Source organism: Ranitomeya variabilis, chromosome 4 (genome assembly GCF_051348905.1).
Source record: "Ranitomeya variabilis isolate aRanVar5 chromosome 4, aRanVar5.hap1, whole genome shotgun sequence".
Taxonomy (NCBI): domain Eukaryota; kingdom Metazoa; phylum Chordata; class Amphibia; order Anura; family Dendrobatidae; genus Ranitomeya; species Ranitomeya variabilis.
This window is the reverse complement of record NC_135235.1, coordinates 381,795,516-381,815,896: the sequence shown is the minus strand read 5'-3', so window position 1 is coordinate 381,815,896 and position 20,381 is coordinate 381,795,516. Positions and strand designations below refer to the sequence as shown.

Here is a 20,381-nt window from a genome sequence, read left to right as displayed (position 1 = left end):
GACTGCCTACTGTTTGTTGTTTTAGGCCTTTGTGAGCCTGTCTGTGGCCCCTACTTGCAATACTCCTCCACTGACCACAATGCTGCCTGCCTGTGTATCCATGTAACCGATGTAAAACTGCCATGACTGCCTACTGTTTGTTATTTTAGGCCTTTGTGAGCCTGTCTGCGGCCCCTACTTGCAATACTCCTCCACTGACCACAATGCTGCCTGCCTGTGTATCCATGTAACCGATGTAAAACTGCCATGACTGCCTACTGTTTGTTATTTTAGGCCTTTGTGAGCCTGTCTGCGGCCCCTACTTGCAATACTCCTCCACTGACCACACCAATGCTGCCCGTGTAGCCCTGGAACCTATTTAAAAGTTCATAGAGCCTAGTTATATATTTTATTTACTATTAATAAGGCCATGATGGACTACGCTGTACCACGCTACAAGCTAACCAGTCGACACTTCTTTTGCGAGAAAAGCCATCCCAACCCTCCACCAGCATGTAGAAGACCGCATTGTCCATGCACTCTGGCAATCTGTGAGTACAAAGGTGCACCTGACAACAGACGCATGGACCTGTAGGCATGGCCACGGAAGATTACGTGTCCATTACGGCGCAATGGGTTAATGTGTTGGATGCATGGTCCACAGGGGACAGCCTACTAAGTCTGTCTGCAGTCCCTAATTCTAATTGTCCTCCACTGTCTAAATCTGAGCTTCCACCTTCTGGCTTTCGGCCTATAGTATCAGAAATTAAACTGCATTTGGCCTTCAACTTTGGTTACGGCCTACTAACGGTGTTTGCTCCTGCCTGGTGTTTGTCCTCAACTGAATACAGCTGAGCTTCAACCTTCTGGCTCTCATTAAGTGCTGTTTTTAAATAAAAAAATGGTGTTTAGGGCCTACTAACGGTGTCTGCCCCTGCCTGGTGTTTGTCCTCAACTGAATACAGCTGAGCCTCAACCTTCTGGCTCTCATTAAGTGCTGTTTTTAAATAAAAAAATGGTGTTTAGGGCCTACTAACGGTGTCTGCCCCTGCCTGGTGTTTGTCCTCAACTGAATACAGCTGTGCTTCAACCTTCTGGCTCTCATTAAGTGCTGTTTTTAAATAAAAAAATGGTGTTTAGGGCCTACTAACGGTGTCTGCCCCTCCCTGGTGTTTTTCCTCAACTGAATACAGCTGAGCCTCAACCTTCTGGCTCTCATTAAGTGCTGTGTTTTTAAAAATTGGTGGTTAGGGCCTACTAACGGTGTCTGCCCCTCCCTGGTGTTGCCCTCAACTGAATACAGCTGAGCTTCTACCTTCTGGCTTTCGGCCTATAGTATCAGATATTAAACTGCATTTGGCCTATTAGTGTGTTTGGGCCCTTAAAACAGTGTCTGCTGCTCTTGGGTTTGCTACTCCACTGAACAAAGCAGTGCCGCCTGTTTAGTCCTGTTACCAATTTTGAACTGCATTTAGCCTACTTTATTCTTTGGCCCTATATCTGTTTCCTCCTCATCCTGCCCATTGCCCAGCCACTGCTAGATGAGTCTGCTGGTACATTGACCCAGAACACTACATTCCCCTTGCACTCTACACAGCCAGAATCTGACACTGCTGGAAATAAGGTCCCCCTTACCGCATGTTATACCACCTTACACAGGGACAAAGAGGAAGGTGCAGATGAAAGTGCAGGTTCCTTCATCAGGTGGGGGGGGCATACTCGTTGGCGACGTCACTGGCACAGGGCCCCTCAGAGTACACAAAAGTGTCGCTGCTGGTGGGAGGCACCCCCGCCGTGCAAACACACCGCTGTACTTTGAGGGGCCCTGTGCCAGTGCCAATGCGAACGAGTGGGCCCCCCCTGCTTGCTCAGGATCACAGCACTTGCAACGTTGAAATACTTACCTCTCCCTGCTCCACCGCCGTGACGTAGTCCACATTTCCTGGGCCCACTAAAGCCTTGAACCAGCCCTACCCCCCACAACTTTTGCCAAATGACCCCCAATTTCCTATGCCCAACTATTATTATAAAGTTAATTTAGATTGACAAGCTTCAGAAACAAGAATGGATGTTTTTGGCATTAAAATGGGCACTGTAGGTGTTTTCCTGGCCTCCACTCACTGCCGACTATGGTTCCCCATTGACTTGCATTGGGTTTCGTGTTTCGGTCGATCCCCGACTTTTAGCGATAGTCGGCCGACTGCACTCGACTCGACTCTGGACAAAGTCGGGTTTCACAAAACCCGCCTCGACCTTAAAAAAATGAAAGTCGCTCAACCCTACTTTTAACTAGTGCACCAGTTTTTTGTTTTTTTTGTTCGATTCCAATTGCTGCACCTGTTGTGTTTTGTGTTTAATTTTTTCTATATATGTTTTGTTGCTCTGACCATATACGATACCATGATTAAGACCTTAACAGGTTGAAACGCGTTGGTCGTATCATGTACCCCATCATTTGCTGTACCACTATGAAATAAGGATTTTAATGGATTTGTCTAAATAAATTGAACTTTTATCCAAGTTTCACGCTGGAGATTTCCTTCTTTTTTTTTTTCTCTGTTGTGACAACGCCTCTGATCCAGGCACCTCCTTGCGTGAATTACATTCTGAGTCAATCAAGATTTTTGTTCCTGAGCAAACTTGCACACAAGGACTTCTGCTTCAAACTGGTCAGCTGAATTTTTTCCCCTTCCCTTTTTTCCTTTGCATACACATTTACAAGCGCTAAGTTCAAGCCACTAAACGGGAGTAATCGACAATATTGAAGTCGTTCATCACTTGTTTCTCGGCCTCCTTTGGGATTGTGCACATATTCAGTAATTAGTAGCGCTTTGGATGCAGCACATGTCCACTGCCGGCTATTGAACGCAGGTGAATCCGCAAGTGTTCATTGATCCGCGCCAGTAGCGTAGCTACCGGGGGGGGGGGGGCAGAGGGGGCCATCGCCCCGGGCCCTGCGCTCTGAGGGGGCCCACCCGGAGCTACGCTACTGTAACTGCATTGGAGCGCGCAGCACGCCGATAGTTACATTCTGCGGCAGAGCAGAGAGAATCGATCTCCCTGCTCTGCCGCTATGGGGTCCCTGAGCAGGCGGGGGGGCCCGATGCAAGCAGTGGGCCCCCCGCCGTCATCGCATTATGAGCTGTATCGGCAACTAGCCGATACAGCTCACCGCATTGATGAGGGAAGGAGCGCTGCGCTCCTTCCCCATCAGCATCTGATGTCACTTACAGACGCCGACACTGACAGTGGGCGTGGTGATGTCACAGCCTTGCACCCGCTGTCAGGACAAGAGCGGGAGCAGAGCGCCGACGGAACAAGGAAGAAGAGAGGTGAGTATTGTGGTGTTGTTTTTTATGGGGGCTGCCTAATGCACTACAGGATCTTACTGTGGGGGGCTGCTGCCTAATGCACTACAGGATCTGACTATGGGGGGGGGGCTGCTGCCTAATACACTACAGGATCTGACTATGGGGGGGCTGCTGCCTAATACACAACAGGATTTGACTATGGGGGGGCTGCTGCCTAATACACTACAGGATCTGCCTATGGGGGGCTGCCTAATACACTACAGGACCTGCCTATGGGGGTGCTACCTAATACTACAGGATCTGCCTATGGGGGGGGCACTGCCTTATACACTACAGGATCTGCCTATGGGGGGTGCTGCCTTATACCACAGGGTCTGCCTATAGGGGTACTGTCTTGTACTATATTGAGGACTATCGGGGCACATTATACTATTAGGTTATCTACGGGGCCATCATACAGTGTGGGGATTACAGTGAAGGGGCCATCATACAGTATTGAAGCCATCAGTTTGGAGTCTACTAAGGGGTCAGTATACTGTGTGGGTGGTACTATACAGTGAGGGAGCATCATGCTTTGTATAGGGGAGCTGTACAGGGGGAGACTCGGGACATTATTAAATGTAAAGTGGGCTCTTATTGTTATAGGGGAACTCGGGTTACTGTAACCATCAAAGGGGCACACAGGGCAATATTACTGTCTAGAGGGCCAAATATGGGCAGTGTTTTCTAGGGCACTTGCACCTGGCATTACTATATTATAGAGGGGGTGCTTTAGAATTGACACAGCGGGTGCAGTAATAGGGACACATACGGCAGCAGCGGCTCAGTATTGGGGTATCAGGTGTAGTAATAGGGACACATACAGCAGCAGCAGCTCATGGCCTCATGGAGTCGGTTTCGAACAGTTTGTGCAGACACATGCACATTTGTGGCCTGCTGGAGGCCATTTTGCAGGGCTCTGGCAGTGCTCCTCCTTGCACAAAGGCTAAGGTAGAGGTCCTACTGCTGGGTTGCTGCCCTCCTATGGCACCCTCCACGTCTCCTGACCTGTCTCCTGGTAGCACCTCCAGCCCCTGGACACTACACTGACAGACACAGCAAACCTTCTTGCCACAGCTCGCATTGATGTGCCATCCTCGATCAGCTGCACTACCTGAACCACTTGTGTGGGTTGTAGAGTCTATCTGATGCTACCACAGTGTGAAAGCACAACCAACATTCAAGTGACCAAAACATCAGCCAAAAAGCATTGGTACTGAGATGTGGTCTGTGGTCCCCACCTGCAGAACCACTCGTTTTATTGTGTCTTGATAATTGCCAAAAATGTCCATCTGTTGTCTATTTCATTTGCACAACAGCATGTGAAATTGATTGTCTAACAGTGTTGCTTCCTCAGTGGACAGATTGATTTCACAGAAGTTTGATTTACTTGGAGTTATATTCTGTTGTTTAAGTGTTCCCTTTATTTTCTTGAGCAGAGTATTTTCCTTCTTTGAAGTTGTAGTGGTTCTTGCATACGAATTTTTGAAATTTATACACCTCGTCAGAGGTTTGGTAATGTTTATACAGTGTTATGGTATTTGCTAATGACCAAGACGAGGACCATTTGCATAAAATGGTTACCACCTGCTGTCCCTAGCATTTGGTTTGTTAGCCAATTATCACTGCATTGTTTGTAATGGTTATAACAATCACATATGTTTGCCTGAAGAAGCAGGAACTGATCTGAAACGTGTAGCAAATAAAGTTTTTATAACCTTCTTTTTCAGTCTGGTTCATTTGTGAACAGCGTTGCAAGATCACGTCAACCAGAAACCTCCATCTTCAACATGTTCTGGATCCTGTGGGGTATCCAGCGGGTGGAGCAGCAGCCCTATTGATTCACACGTTTACCACAGGCTTGTTTCTGGATGCATAACCACTAAAGGTGAGCCTCTAAGGGCTGATACTCACATACGAGAAACTCAGATGAGTCTCGCATGACAATACCTGGCACTGCACCCGTCACTCTGATCGGAGCGTACGGCTGCATGTATTGCAATGCGGCCGCACGCTCCGATCTGAGTGCCGGGTATTGAAGTGCGAGACTCATCCGAATTTCTCACATGTGAGTATGAGCCCTAACCTTTATCACTGGTGGTCTTGGTTGATGTGCACATGTTGCGCTTTATTTTATATTGGACACCTGTAGAGAGATCTTAAGATTGCTGTTGGGATAAGGCAACCTTCAAATATGAGCAACCTGGAGCAGTCTGCAAAAGAAAAGTGGTCCGAAATTCCAGTTGTGAGATGTAAGAAGCTTGTTTTTCGGTATTTGTAAGTGACTGATTGCAGTTATTTATTCCAAAGGGTGTGGAACCAAATAAGTTGAGGGTGCCAACAATTTTGTATAGTCCATTTTTGTGTAAAATTAAAATTTGCCTTTTTACTCTGTTTTTATTGTGTTTCAATACACACAAAGGAAACTAACATGCGTATAACAAAATAAATGTAACTACAATTATTTTCTGAAAGAAACACTTTTTTCTGGAACAATTTTAAGGGTGCCAATATACTTTAGTCCATGGCTGTATATTACGTTGAAAGAAATCTACCAAATATGTATTTGTAAGGCATATATTTTCTTCATGTATTTATATTTTCATATCAGTTGCACATATATAAATGTATTTATATTAGTCATGGCTTTATTTATACAACAGTTTATTCTATAGCACTTACATTTCCTACTTCGATATGACTATTTTCTTTATTTCCATTTATCTTCATATCTATACCTTCAACCTACTACATATCTTCAGAAATACAGAATTCTTTGCACTAGCCTTCATATGGGCTGATACACATTTACTTTTTGCACATATGCTTTGATGGTGGCTTGTGCTGATCTATACAGGGGCTATGTGGGGGTTTGCAATGTATTTAGTGAGGCTATATGGGGGGGTCATACGGCATATAGGGGAACTGTCTGAAGACTCACTGGATATAGAGGCAAGGTGGTGCTTATACTGTATATATGAAGCTACTGTATGTGGGGTCTCACTATACAGCGGGCGCTCACTGTATACAGGGGGCTATGTGGGTGCTCACACTGTAAATAGAGGGACTGTGGTTGGGCTCATACGGCATATAGGGGAGGCATCAGCATACTTAATTCTGCTCAATAGAAATCTAAAATAATTATAATGAACATGCAAGTATTAATATTGAGCAGAATTCATCCTATTGATTCAGCCCTCCACAACAGTCACAGTCTCACATGGTCCCTCAGGAAAATTAATTGTCCACCCCTGATATAGCCTGATCTAAGCAGTCTTGATAATCTCCATATTAGAGGCTGGTATTTACTGTAAATGTGATTCGGTATGAACAGTCATTCTTTGCTGACAGAGTCCCTTTAAGTGCACCTTCCCACCTGCTTTTTACCCATTATATCCCCCCTCCTCTGATTGACAGTTCTGGAATAATTGAGGCAGAGAAGGCCTGGAGTTAGATGGGGAAAGAGCAGGTGGGACTTAAATGTTTGGCCTCATCGTGGTGCAACAAGCGCCTGTACTTGGTTTCAACAGTCATTTTGTGCAGACAGTCCGTTTAAATTGTTTTAGACCCTATTAGTGTGGTGATTAGCAGGTGCCCTATGTCTGTGGGAATTCATTTGAAGCTATCCTTTATATTATTTCATAAAAAAAAAAAAGTATATGCACTCAGTGGATTTGCAGTTATACAAAATGTGCGTTTTTAGTAGTCACTCAATGTACACAGCAATATTTTATAATTTAGATCATGTAATACCAACAAGTTATGAACTGGATTTTAATCTAAAAATACTGAAACTGTGAACGTTTTTTCTTGCGTTCAACTTGTCATATTCAGCATCTTTTATATTCTAATAACCAGTGCTGCTATTAACATGTACAAATGCATGGTCATTAAGGAGTCCAGTTTAATAATACTTTATATTTATTTACATGGCACTATATATATATGTATAAAAAAAATAAACCGGATTCATCTTAAAGATCCTTTCAGTGACATTAGCAATGATGGATCTCACAGAGCCATTCTTTAACATCCTACACAAAAAAATGGTATGGGCTCAGCCTGGTACATATTCTGTCTCGCATCGGTTTTGCCGTGTCTTCCTGTAGATGGAGGGCAACCACGCCTTTCCCCTTACTGCAGTGCTTCATATACACCTTTGCGGAAACATCATAAAACCTCACATAAAACCCTTGAAGCAAAGACTGAGTTTAGGGCTGCAGAGAGTCCAAGGTGCAGTTTTTCTCACGGACTAGGAGCGGACCTAAATTTCAAGGAAAAAGAAACCCTTAATGAACAAGAGAGATTTGTAATAATAATAGTAATGCTACACTTGGATAATAAGATCCCTTAGAGTCTTGGGGAAGTCTATGCCATATAGCATTAGTATGGGAAGAGTAAATTAGGAGAACAGGTATCCCAAAGTACAAACTACTGCATACATAAGAGAGCAAACATCCAGATATTGGTCATCTAAATCCTGACCTCTGCTACACTCAGTGAATGCCGAGATGCAGAACTTTCATGATATTATCTATGATTTCAAAGTGTCAAATCTGCAAAGACCACAGTCTTCCCTCCCACAACCTCTTCTAAAATACATGCTTCCCCCTTGGTATATCTACTTGTGTGACAGTGCAGCAGAAAACAGACTGTCCGTGACTTGGATAACCTCTTCTTAAATACAATATTCCCCAATGTAAAATAAAAATAGCCGAGGCTCACCTCCCGCATCGGTGCCGTTCCAGCGATATTGGCACCAGGTCTTCTGCGGCACGGTTATGCCAAGTGAGTGCTGCAGCCAATCAGTGGCCCCTAATGGGCTGCGATTGTCATGCATTCCTCAGAAGCCTGAAGGAAGTGGGAGACCCGCAGCCCATTAGAGACGGCTGATTATGGTATGTAAATGCTGCAGCCAATGTCACATGAGCCCCGATGCAGGAGCGCATTATCTGGTATTTTTAGCTGATACTGGGGAATACAGCACTTAAAAGGGGGTTTGTCCAAGTAGTGGACAACCCCTTCAATAACAATGAGATGGGTGATCTCTATTGCCCGACTTCTGTCAAACGGCTTTTCAGTTCTCTGCAGGGCTATAAACCAGACCAGTCTCTCTCAGATTATTTAGGACGTTATTGTCTGTGCTCTGAATGGTCCAAAGGAAAGTCGTTAAAACTTAGCCTGTAATCATATAAGATAGAAACAATAGGCAGATTGTGCACATATTAAAAAAGCCATAATGCTTACGCACTCGGGTAGAAACACCCTTAATCATTTATTGCCTACAGCTCCATACAGCAGGAGAAAAAGAAAAAATACATTTTCACCTGAACTTTAACTGCAACTGACTGAGACTCTGATCATCGAGGTAACGTGAAAAGTGCAGCAGAGCTGTGTCCGGAAAGCAGAGGGGCTGTGGTAGGCAGTTGGCTTGGATCTGCAAAAGGCAATGGGCAACTTGTGCTACAAGGGGTGTCCTAAAACACAAAACATGGAAATGACCATTACAACCAATCACATTTCAGAGACACCATAGGAAAAATTACTTCTATAAAAATATGAACCTAATGTGATATTCATCCCCCTGATAGATGCGCCTAATGTAGCATTGACACATCTTGGTATGTATACTTTTGGATACAGTGAATATTTTCTTTTTACATGGTTTTGCCTGTCGTGTTATGCTCTGCTCATAAGGAAAGTGCAATAATGGTGGCGAATATCTGATATATGGATCAAGAAAGTTCCTGGTCATCGCTTCCAGTCTAGCAGAGGCTGAGCAGCAGGGGGACCAGGATTCCAGGAGTGAGTGTCGTTTCATCCTTTCTCCAGGCTAGCTTTTCACTGGCAATATACCACAGGACCCCCTTACAGCAACAGCACAGACATCTGTATAAGGAGATGCATCTTGTGTAACTTAAATTTGTTCTATGCATGCTGGATCTTTACGGTATGTTAGTTTTATTCTGTTCCCATCCGTTTTTTTTTTTTTTTTTGAGGTTTGTATAAACAGGCCAGTAAACAAGCGCTTGTTTACTGGCCTGTTTATACAAACCTCAAAAAAAAAAAACACCGGATGGGAACAGAATAAAACTAACATACCGTAAATACTCGAGTATAAGCCGACCCGAATATAAGCCGAGACCCCTAATTTTGCCACAAAAAACTTGGAAAACTTAATGACTCGAGTATAAGCCTAGGGTGGAAAATGCAGCAGCTACCGGTAAATGTCAAAAATAAAAATAGATACCACTAAAAGTAAAAATTGATTGAGACATCAGTAGGTTAAGTGTTTGTGAATATCCATATTGAATCAGGAGCCCCATATAATGCTCCATACAGTTCATGATGGGCCCCATAAGATGCTCCATATTAAAATATGCCCCATAAAATGCTGCACAAAAATGCCGATTATGGCCCTATAAGATGCTCCATACAGACATTTGCCCCAATACAATGCAGCACAAATGCGGTTTATGGCCCTATAAGATGCTCCATACAGATATTTGCCCCATATAATGCTGCACAAATGCGGATTATGGCCCTATAAGATTGCTCCATACAGATATTTGCCCCATATAATGCTGCACAAATGCTGATTATGGCCCCAAAAGATGCTCCATAGACACATTTGCCCCATATGTTAGGCTACGTTCACATTTGCGTTGTGCGCCGCAGCGTCGGCGCCGCAGCGCACAACGCAAACAAAAACGCAGCAAAACGCATGCACAACGCTGCGTTTTGCGCCGCATGCGTCCTTTTTTTAATTGATTTTGGACGCAGCAAAAATGCAACTTGCTGCGTCCTCTGCGCCCGGACGCGGGCGCCGCAGCGACGCATGCGGCGCAAAACGCAAGTGCGACGCATGTCCATGCGCCCCCATGTTAAATATAGGGGCGCATGACGCATGCGGCGCCGCCCGCCGCTAATGTGAACGTAGCCTTATTGCTGCGACTAAAAAAAAAAAAAAAATCACATACTCACCTCTCGTTGCTCAGGTCCCCAGCAACTGCTATAGTCCACCGCTGGGCACCGCTCAGTCTTCCTCTCCACTGATTGTTCAGGCAGAGGGCAGCACACACTAATCACGTCATCGCGCCCTCTGCCTGAGCGTCACTGCAGAGGATGCGGACGACGGAGTGGCGCCCAGCGGTGGAACGCGGTCAGGTGAATATCCCGCACTGCCCCTGTCATACTCGCCTGCTCCTGGCGCGGTCCCTGCAGTCCCTGCTTCTTTGGCGCTGACAGCTTCTTCCTGTATTGAGCGGTCACATGGTACCGCTCATTACAGTAATGAATATGCGGCTCCACCCCTATGGGAGTGGAGTCGGGTCCATATTCATTACTGTAATGAGCGGTACCATGTGACCGCTCAACACAGGAAGAAGCTGTCAGCACCCGGAGAAGCAGGGACTGCAGGGACCGCGCCAGGAGGTGAATATGATTACACAGCTGCCGCTCCCCCTCCCCTGCCAACCCCTGGGAATGACTCGAGTATTAGCCAAGAGGGGCAATTTCAGCCTAAAAAAATGGGCTGAAATTATCGGCTTATACTCGAGTATATACGGTAACTGTAGTACTGTAGTATGATTGCTTTGTCCCAAAATGCATTATCTGGTCAACAGCACATTCCCCATTTTCATTGGGCGGTGTCCTGCAGATAAAGTGCATTTATGCCAGCTGGTAAGCAGCATAAAAATCGCTAAGAAATGATTGCCCTCATAAAAGGAGAGAAAAATGTTGTCCGGCCTCCAATTTTTTGAATGGCAAAATGGATCTGACAGACAAGATCACACATGCTGTGTATACAGGTCCTTCTCAAAAAATTAGCATATAGTGTAAAATTTCATTATTTACCATAATGTAATGATTACAATTAAACTTTCATATATTATAGATTCATTATCCACCAACTGAAATTTGTCAGGTCTTTTATTGTTTTAATACTGATGATTTTGGCATACAACTCCTGATAACCCAAAAAACCTGTCTCAATAAATTAGCATATTTCACCCGTCCAATCAAATAAAAGTGTTTTTTAATAACAAACAAAAAAACCATCAAATAATAATGTTCAGTTATGCACTCAATACTTGGTCGGGAATCCTTTGGCAGAAATGACTGCTTCAATGCGGCGTGGCATGGAGGCAATCAGCCTGTGACACTGCTGAGATGTTATGGAGGCCCAGGATGCTTCAATAGTGGCCTTAAGCTCATCCAGAGTGTTGGGTCTTGCGTCTCTCAACTTTCTCTTCACAATATCCCGCAGATTCTCTATGGGGTTCAGGTCAGGAGAGTTGGCAGGCCAATTGAGCACAGTAATACCATGGTCAGTAAACCATTTACCAGTGGTTTTGGCACTGTGAGCAGGTGCCAGGTCGTGCTGAAAAATGAAATCTTCATCTCCATAAAGCATTTCAGCCGATGGAAGCATGAAGTGCTCCAAAATCTCCTGATAGCTAGCTGCATTGACCCTGCCCTTGATGAAACACAGTGGACCAACACCAGCAGCTGACATGGCACCCCACACCATCACTGACTGTGGGTACTTGACACTGGACTTCAGGCATTTTGGCATTTCCTTCTCCCCAGTCTTCCTCCAGACTCTGGCACCTTGATTTCCGAATGACATGCAAAATTTGCTTTCATCAGAAAAAAGTACTTGGGACCACTTAGCAACAGTCCAGTGCTGCTTCTCTGTAGCCCAGGTCAGGCGCTTCTGCCGCTGTTTATGGTTCAAAAGTGGCTTGACCTGGGGAAATGCTGAAATGCTTTATGGAGATGAAGATTTCATTTTTCAGCACGACCTGGCACCTGCTCACAGTGCCAAAACCACTGGTAAATGGTTTACGGACCATGGTATTACTGTGCTCAATTGGCCTGCCAACTCTCCTGACCTGAACCCCATAGAGAATCTGTGGGATATTGTGAAGAGAAAGTTGAGAGACGCAAGACCCAACACTCTGGATGAGCTTAAGGCCGCTATTGAAGCATCCTGGGCCTCCATAACATCTCAGCAGTGTCACAGGCTGATTGCCTCCATGCCACGCCGCATTGAAGCAGTCATTTCTGCCAAAGGATTCCCGACCAAGTATTGAGTGCATAACTGAACATTATTATTTGATGGTTTTTTTGTTTGTTATTAAAAAACACTTATTTGATTGGACGGGTGAAATATGCTAATTTATTGAGACAGGTTTTTTGGGTTATCAGGAGTTGTATGCCAAAATCATCAGTATTAAAACAATAAAAGACCTGACAAATTTCAGTTGGTGGATAATGAATCTATAATATATGAAAGTTTAATTGTAATCATTACATTATGGTAAATAATGAAATTTTACACTATATGCTAATTTTTTGAGAAGGACCTGTACAAAAATATAATAGGACCGTGTCCTCAAGACTGGTGTAGCACAAGCTCGTGATGTGCCGGTCTTGACAGTACCCAACGCTTAATTGATTAAGAGGTGCACTCCAACCGAAAGCTCTGGACGCGGTGATAGTTTTAGGAGATTGTCCTGTTTCAGGACTCAGTGGATTTTTATTAAATATTCCAATAGTTGGGTCGTTCTCTCGTGAAGTGTTTCTCGGTTGTTGTGTGCTTACCTCAAAATTGTCACCTCATTTCACTCATCTTTCCGTCCCTTTTACATACACCTTCTTCCCGTTACCCCCCCACACTTTTTTCATTTCTCTTCTCCCACCCTCCCTTAAAATGTGTTATTTTTTTCTCTTTCCCTCTTTCTAACCTCTATGTTGAAATTTTCAGAATAATTTTCATTTGCTGATATTAAAACTTAGTTTATTTTTATGCAGCTGCAATGTTGAGGACCTGTTTATATATTTCCACATGAATATTGTTATTACAAGTTTTGTTCAGTCCTGCGTGACTTATTTGATCATAATATATTCTGGTAGTATGTTATGGTTTTTTTTTTGTATTTTCAAAATTGATTAATAAAAACAAATTGAACATAAGAGGTGCAAGCCACTCAATGAGTTTGGCGCCTCTAGTAAGTGACATGCAGCACCTCCATGTGCAGCACCAGAAATTCTACTCCAGTCAGAGACTGAGGTAGCCTTTCTGGTGTAGAAAATGCAGGCAGATTTGATTACCGTATATACTCGTGTACAAGTCGAACTTAGTATAAGCCGAGGCACCTAATTTTGCCATGAAAAACTGGGAAAACGTATTGACTCGAATATAAGCATCTCTTCCGGCTGAGCGATCAAGTGTCCCCGCTCATTAAGGTAATGAATATTCACTCCACGCCTATGTGAGTGGAGAGCGGTGAATATTCATTACCTCAATGAGCGGGGCACACGTGATCGCTCAGCTGGAAGAGCTGCTGGCACCGGAACGAGATGCAGCAAGGGCATGCGGGGAAGGCAAGTAGGATGTGTGCATCGTGCTGGAAGCCGGCGGCTGCAATTGAGTGCACTATAAGAGAAATGAATATTCACGGCCAGCGCAGTGAATATTCATTTCTTTTTAGCAGTGGGCACAGGCTTTAGCTGCAGCAAAATGTGCTGAAAACCTCAGCTTAGACACGAGTATATACGGTAATTCAACAGAGGCGTAGCCATGCCCAGACTCCTGCTCAGCTTTACCCATTTCAGCAGAGCTGACATACAAAGTTGTGAAAATGCCAAAATTCACCAAATCCTTACACAACTGTGGGTGGGTTGTGCAAACATTTTGCGACTTCTCAAAGCTTCTAGGACATTATTAAAGTGTTAAAGCTTTGAAGAATTGGCCACATTGTCTTGTAGACAAGATACATTTAAAGGTCAGGTGACACAACATACCAGAGAGTTTGGTTCAGTGCAGTAGGACATTCAGAGCTCATCAATTCTTCACCTCGGTCAAGAATCTGGCAAAGGAGGGTTAAGCCAAGCTGTGGGGTAATAAGTACAATACAAGAGTGGGTGGTGATGTTACTATGCTCACTAATAAAAGCAATAGTTATAAAAACACTTTGCTCAATAAGATTCAACATGTAGTCACTTTATGAGGAAAAGTGTCCCATTTTCTACTGTCGTGGAGCCTTTCTGCTGCACTCATATGGCAGAAAGCATAACCCATCTAGTTTTAGCAGAATGTAAAACGGATTGAGCGTACACCTTTCTGCTAAACCCGTATAGTTTCCTAGTGTGTGCCTAAAGCCTGGTTTTAACTACTATCCATTTAATAAAAATTTTGACCACAGATGCGGAATGAATTCTTAGGAACACACCAGGTACATGTCATCTGAAGTTAGTATTCCGATATAAACCTACTACAATTATTTTATTCGGCTGCTCCTTTCAATGTGAAAATGAAGGGATATTTTCTCCCAACTGGGAATCTGTAAAGCCCGTAAAATTTATCAAATTGTCTAAAGGGAAACTAACGACTACTTACAACACATGCAATTGTTTGATTTATTCGATATAACTTTCTTATGCGCTTTGGACATTAAGAGCCAGTATACGAATATTTTCAATAATGGAGGAATAAGGGGTGACAATAAAACAGTGTGAAAATTACACAATGTGCAATAGATAAAGTTGCTTCTTGATGCCACTCCTAAAGGTCACCCTGACAAATAATTGCTTTAAATGTGGCTGTGATTTCTGTTTGAGAACTTCAATGGTGTCCTCTGTGGCATCAAGTTTTACTGTTTCTATGTTCATTTCTGAACCAATTTGGATGTGATAATGAGTGGTCTCATGACATGAATGTGGCCTTGTTATATTTTCACCCTTTGGAGTAGAATCGAACATAATTTTGATATGTTCGCACATTATCTACAAGATAAATATCAGTTGAAATCCTCTCAAAAGGCCACTGAGAACACTATGCAGAACATATTACATAGCACTGTGTACTTACAACTGCTCATTTACCTATCTACCTAGTTAATTCTTCTGTTTTCCATTAGGTCTATGACGTCATGTGATTAAAATCTGACTAACTGAAACCTTCTAAGCTCTATGTAGAAAGAGGAAGTCAGTTTTCCCTGTATGACTCATCAGTCCCTGCAAAAGTCCCTGGCAGGGGAATAGAAGCTGGGTCAGGAGGTGAAAAGGGGAATGGTTTCTGCAGGGGCAAGAAACTTCCCATTTCTACATAGAGCAAAGAGAAGAATTAGCTGGGTAGAAAGGCAAAATAAGCAATAATAAGAACACAGTGCTGTATAACATGACTGCAATATATTAAGAGGATAAAAACTTTGATGGGAGGAGTGCTTCTTTAACATGATAAAATGAATCGCTATAGGTATAACCACAATGCAATTGTCGATCCACTGAACCAAACATTTGGAAAATAATTTTACACATTTGCATAATTCTGCATGTTATTTCCTTCTAAAAAAAGCATCTAAACTTTACCTTATTCTGAAGCAGAGATGTAAGTTGATGTTGAGGAGAAGTAACACCAGATCCACAGAGACACTGCAGCAGGGAAGTGACATGCGATCCAGACAGCTGGCTCACCACTTGAGCACAGGGAACAGCCAGGCATGGCAAGATCTGGGAGAGATGGGTTGTAACTAAATTTGATGGAAACATATAGGAAATTGAGATTTGTAAAAGTCTAGTAAAGAATGGACACCTGATCTTGAGCATCTTTCTTGATGAGGAAGGGCAAGCTGTGTGCTGCAGTGGAAATCAATGAAGTGCACTGCTGCAAAGGAAAGAAAGGGAGAATCCGTCCCACCAAGCGCTTTCCCTTTCTAATGCACATGATCTGGACAATCTGTTCCTCAGTTGCTCTGTGGGCAAAGTTGAAAGAGGGATTAAGCAAACTGCATGTATCTAGTCAACAGAAAACCTAAACTAGTGTCTAATACAATAATGTGTCCAATTTCAATGTGGAATTGTGCCATTTGTTTCTTCAATCCCTTCAAACCACAGTCTGTGTTCACTTTCCTGACCAGGCCAACATTTTTCAATTCTGACCAGTGTAACTTTATGTGGTGGTGATTCTGGAAAGCTTTATTGTAACCCAGTGTTTCTGTAAATACTTAGGTTGATAAAAATACCATTTAATGAAATTATCAAAACTGACACATATTGAAAAATTCACAATTTTTTAATTTTCAAACTTTTTTTTTTAGGGTACAAAAATTCAAAGAAAAGAAAAAGTCAACAAAATAATAAACAACATTTACCACATGTCTACTTTATGTCAGCAATTTTTGAACCACTTTTTTTGTAGCTAGCTGGCAGGTTAAAAATTAGGGGGCTGAAGGAAGAACAGCCAGATTGAGGTCTAACTCACCGAATATTCACCATTAAAAATATCAATATGTAAAATGTTTCATACATGGTTATTTATGTGTATTCAGTCACTGGCATACACACCTAATTGAGGCCACTTGGCTTATATTCAAGAGGCATATACAAACCTGCCGGTCTTTTCTCTATGCACTTGCATGAAAGCACATGGTTTTGTAGTATGCAAATAGATACTCCCATATATAATACTTATGCTACCTGTTGAATATCCAATTTTTCTTTAAACACTTTTTTTTTTTTAATGAATCTAATTTCTATATACATTTTAAAGCTGTTTGCTGTGTGGTCTCTCACACAAGAGGCACCTGTTTGTCTTATTACTATATTTTTTGTTTTGTCTATTTAGTAAATTTATGTTTTTTATACATAACATTGTTGAAGTGGTAAATTATTTAGGCCCTTTCCTTGTTGGATAAAATAGAGGTCATATTATGATGTTTATTAGGTTAAAAAATTAGCAGGAATTTTTCATTTTTCCAAAGTGACTAAGGGTCCGATAAGTCAAAAAAACAGACTATTGTAAAAATGGCACCCCTCACGGTATTCAAAGCTGCATTCACAAAGTTTGTTAACACTTCAGATGTTTTACAGGAATAACAGCAAATTGAAAGAAAAGAAAAAAGTTACATGTTTATCGCTAAAATGTTACTTTAGTAATTTAGTAATTTTTCATTTTCATAACAGTAACTGTAGAAATTGGACTACTCAATTTGTTACGCAATTTTTCCAGAGTACATGGATACCCCATATGTGGGGTAAAACTACTGTTTGAAAGCAGAACTTGGAAGGGAAGAAGTGCGATTTGACGTTTCAAGTGCAGATTTGGCCAGAATAGACTTTGGACACCATAATGCATTTGAAGAGCCCCCGAGGTGCCAAAGTAACAGGATCTCCCCCCACCCCCACAAGTGGAAACTACACCCCTCAAGGAATTTATCTATAGATGCAGTGAATATTTTGAACCCACTGATTCACAGAATTTAACCACATCGAACAAAAATGAAATGTTTTTTTCCACAAAAACATTGCTTTAGTCCCACATTTTTTCATTTTCACAATGGTAATAGGAAAAAATGGACCAACCAATTTGTTGTGAAATTTCTCTTGAGTACACTAATATGTGGGGGAAACTACTGTTTGGGCACATGGGAGGGCTTGGAAGGGAATGAGCGCCATTTGACTTTTGGAGCACAGATTTGGTAGGATTAGACTGTGGGCACCAAGTAGCATTTAAAGAGCCGCTAAGATGATAAAACAGCAGAAACCTGCCACAAGTGACCACATTTTGGAAACTACACCTCTAGAATTCGTCTAATGGGGTGTATTGTGCATTTTCCCCACACTAAAATGTTGTTTTAGCCCCAGACTTTCAAAAGGGCTAATAGAAGAAAATAGATGATAATTTGTTATGTAATTTCTCCTGAGTATACCAATACCCCATATGTGGTCGGAACCTACTTTTCAGATACAATGGAAAGCTCAGAAGGGAAGCAGCACCATATTGAAATGCAGATTTTGCATGAATGGTTTGCAGGTGCCATGACCCATTAGAAGAGCCCCTGAGGTGCCCTAGTGATGCAGTGAGGATACATATGTGTCATAGAATTTTATACCATTGAGGCACTACAAAACCACTACCACGGTATCTAAAGTGTTAAAATACTTGTGCAATCATAATAACGGATGTTGAAAGACGCAAACAAATTAATGGAGCCAGACCACAAAGATGGAAAGAGGAAAATGAGCACCTCTACAAGAACAAATTGGTACAGAAAGAAACAGACTGGAAATGATAGAAAGCCGAACATCCAGAAAGACTAAGTCGCTGTTGAGATAAAGGTTCTGTCAAACAACAAATCGCCTGAATGTGACAAAATTCCAATAGTGCCTTCTGAAGCAGCAGTTGATGTCATCACACACCTGTGTCAGATATGGACAACTGGTAAATGGACCAAGGACTGGACAAGTTCCGTGTTTATTCCTATTTCGAAGAAGGGAGATGCTATTGACTGTGAAACCGATCAGATTATTGCACTCATACATCATGCCAGCAAAATACTACTGAAGATGCAACAATTAAGAACCTTTACACTGACCAAGAAGCAACAGTCTGAACATAACATGGCAACATAACATGGTTCAAAGAAGAGCAAGGCGTCAGACAAGGCTGCATCTGATCACTATTTCTCTTCAATTTTTATGTATAAGCAATATTTAGGAAGGCAGGACTTGCCGAAAAAGAATGAATGAATTGCTGGATGAATCATTAATCTTAAAAACGCAGATGACAAAACATTGATAGCAACAAGTGTATATAGAAACACTTATCATGGAGGGTCGAGATGAAAGTTCGAACATGGGACTGCAGCTCAACACAAACATGACAGAGATATTGATTACTGCCAGGCTAGACTGCGACACATTTGAGATGGACGGCAAAAAACTGGAAGTCAGATCAATGATAACTCAAGATACGGCGATGACACCATAAGTTACCAGGATAATAGCTATGGGCAAATCAAGAATGAAGTGACTGGACAAGGTGTTAAAAATCAAGTGGGGATAAAGATATGGCTCATACATAGTTTGGCCTTTTCTGTGGTAACATACGGATGTGAAACCTATGACGGTAAAGAACAAAGCCAGAAGAATCAATGCCTTCAAAATGAGGTTCTGGAGAAGGATTTTATCAATACGATTGATGTCAAGAACAATGAAAAAAAAATCAATTTTCAAACAAATCAAGCCAGACATGTCACTCGAAGCAAGGATCATCAATCTACAACTTGACTACTTTAAAACCACAAAGAAAAACCGAAAAGAAGTCCATTAATAAGGTATATATTACACAATGTATTAAAATATGGTAGGGTGGAAACAGATACCAGGAATAGGCACTAAACCAGGGACATACAAAATGGCAAACATAGATATTTAATTAATATAACTCAAGTGAAAGTTCATCATGTGTATACGTATCTATGTAAAAAATACCATAGAATCAGTGACATGAGTAATAAGAACCATGATGCACATAATAAACTAAGTTAAGCAAGAATATCAAAAGGTGTATGGCTAGATAAAGTGCATGTGCATATTTACTGGGGTGACAAGAAAAATGAATAGTATAAGAAAATATTCAAAAACAAATGAAAACAGTGATCAGAGTGATGTCAGCGTGATATAGCCCATGTACAACGAGATGGGCCCAGATAAAAGGGGGAAAAAAACAAGCCACCTGGTATTTACCAGCTGATGGTGAAGTCCCTCGGATGTGCCTTGTCCCGACGCGCGTTTCGGCGTCTGATCACTGTTTTCATACATCAAGTCACCATGGCTTGAGACTGAGCCGAAGGCTGTTAATAAAATAATAAAACCTCCCAAAAAAAAAGAATAACGCTCATTTTTATATTCATCATGTGCTATCGACTGAGAACTTAAGTCAGGGTTCCAAGTAGATCCCAAAAACCGTGGTTCAGCCAAAACCCCTGACGAAACCACTCGCTATAATGAGGCAGATGCAGTCAATTTGTACTCTGCCTGGTTTCTGTTTCAGCACTGTCCGATAATTTTAGGCATATTTTCAGCACTCTCAAGTGTAGTTGACCAGTTATGCGCATGCCTAAAAAGATGGATACCCCCGATCTCTCCATCAGCCTGATAGTGAGTGGTTCGGTCAGCGGTTTCATCTGAATCATACTTTTGTGGGATTTAGATGGAAACCCTGTTTTAAGAACTCAGAGTAGAAAACAAGAATAAGATCCC

At 42.3% G+C, this 20,381-nt stretch overlaps 1 protein-coding gene across 1 annotated transcript in view; it reads right to left on the bottom strand.

The window, feature by feature from the left end:
* Positions 1–7,227: 7,227 nt before the first annotated feature.
* The window catches only part of PATL1 (PAT1 homolog 1, processing body mRNA decay factor), a 131,099-nt gene continuing 117,945 nt past the window's right edge, over positions 7,228–20,381 (bottom strand). The window contains exons 15-19 of the mRNA XM_077250815.1: positions 15,931–16,090; positions 15,708–15,848; positions 14,142–14,230; positions 8,657–8,806; positions 7,228–7,593 (exon numbers count right to left, since the gene is read on the bottom strand). Coding sequence (XP_077106930.1) covers positions 7,575–7,593; positions 8,657–8,806; positions 14,142–14,230; positions 15,708–15,848; positions 15,931–16,090 — 559 coding nt within the window. The 3' untranslated portion in view covers positions 7,228–7,574. The remainder of the gene's footprint in view (positions 7,594–8,656; positions 8,807–14,141; positions 14,231–15,707; positions 15,849–15,930; positions 16,091–20,381) is intronic.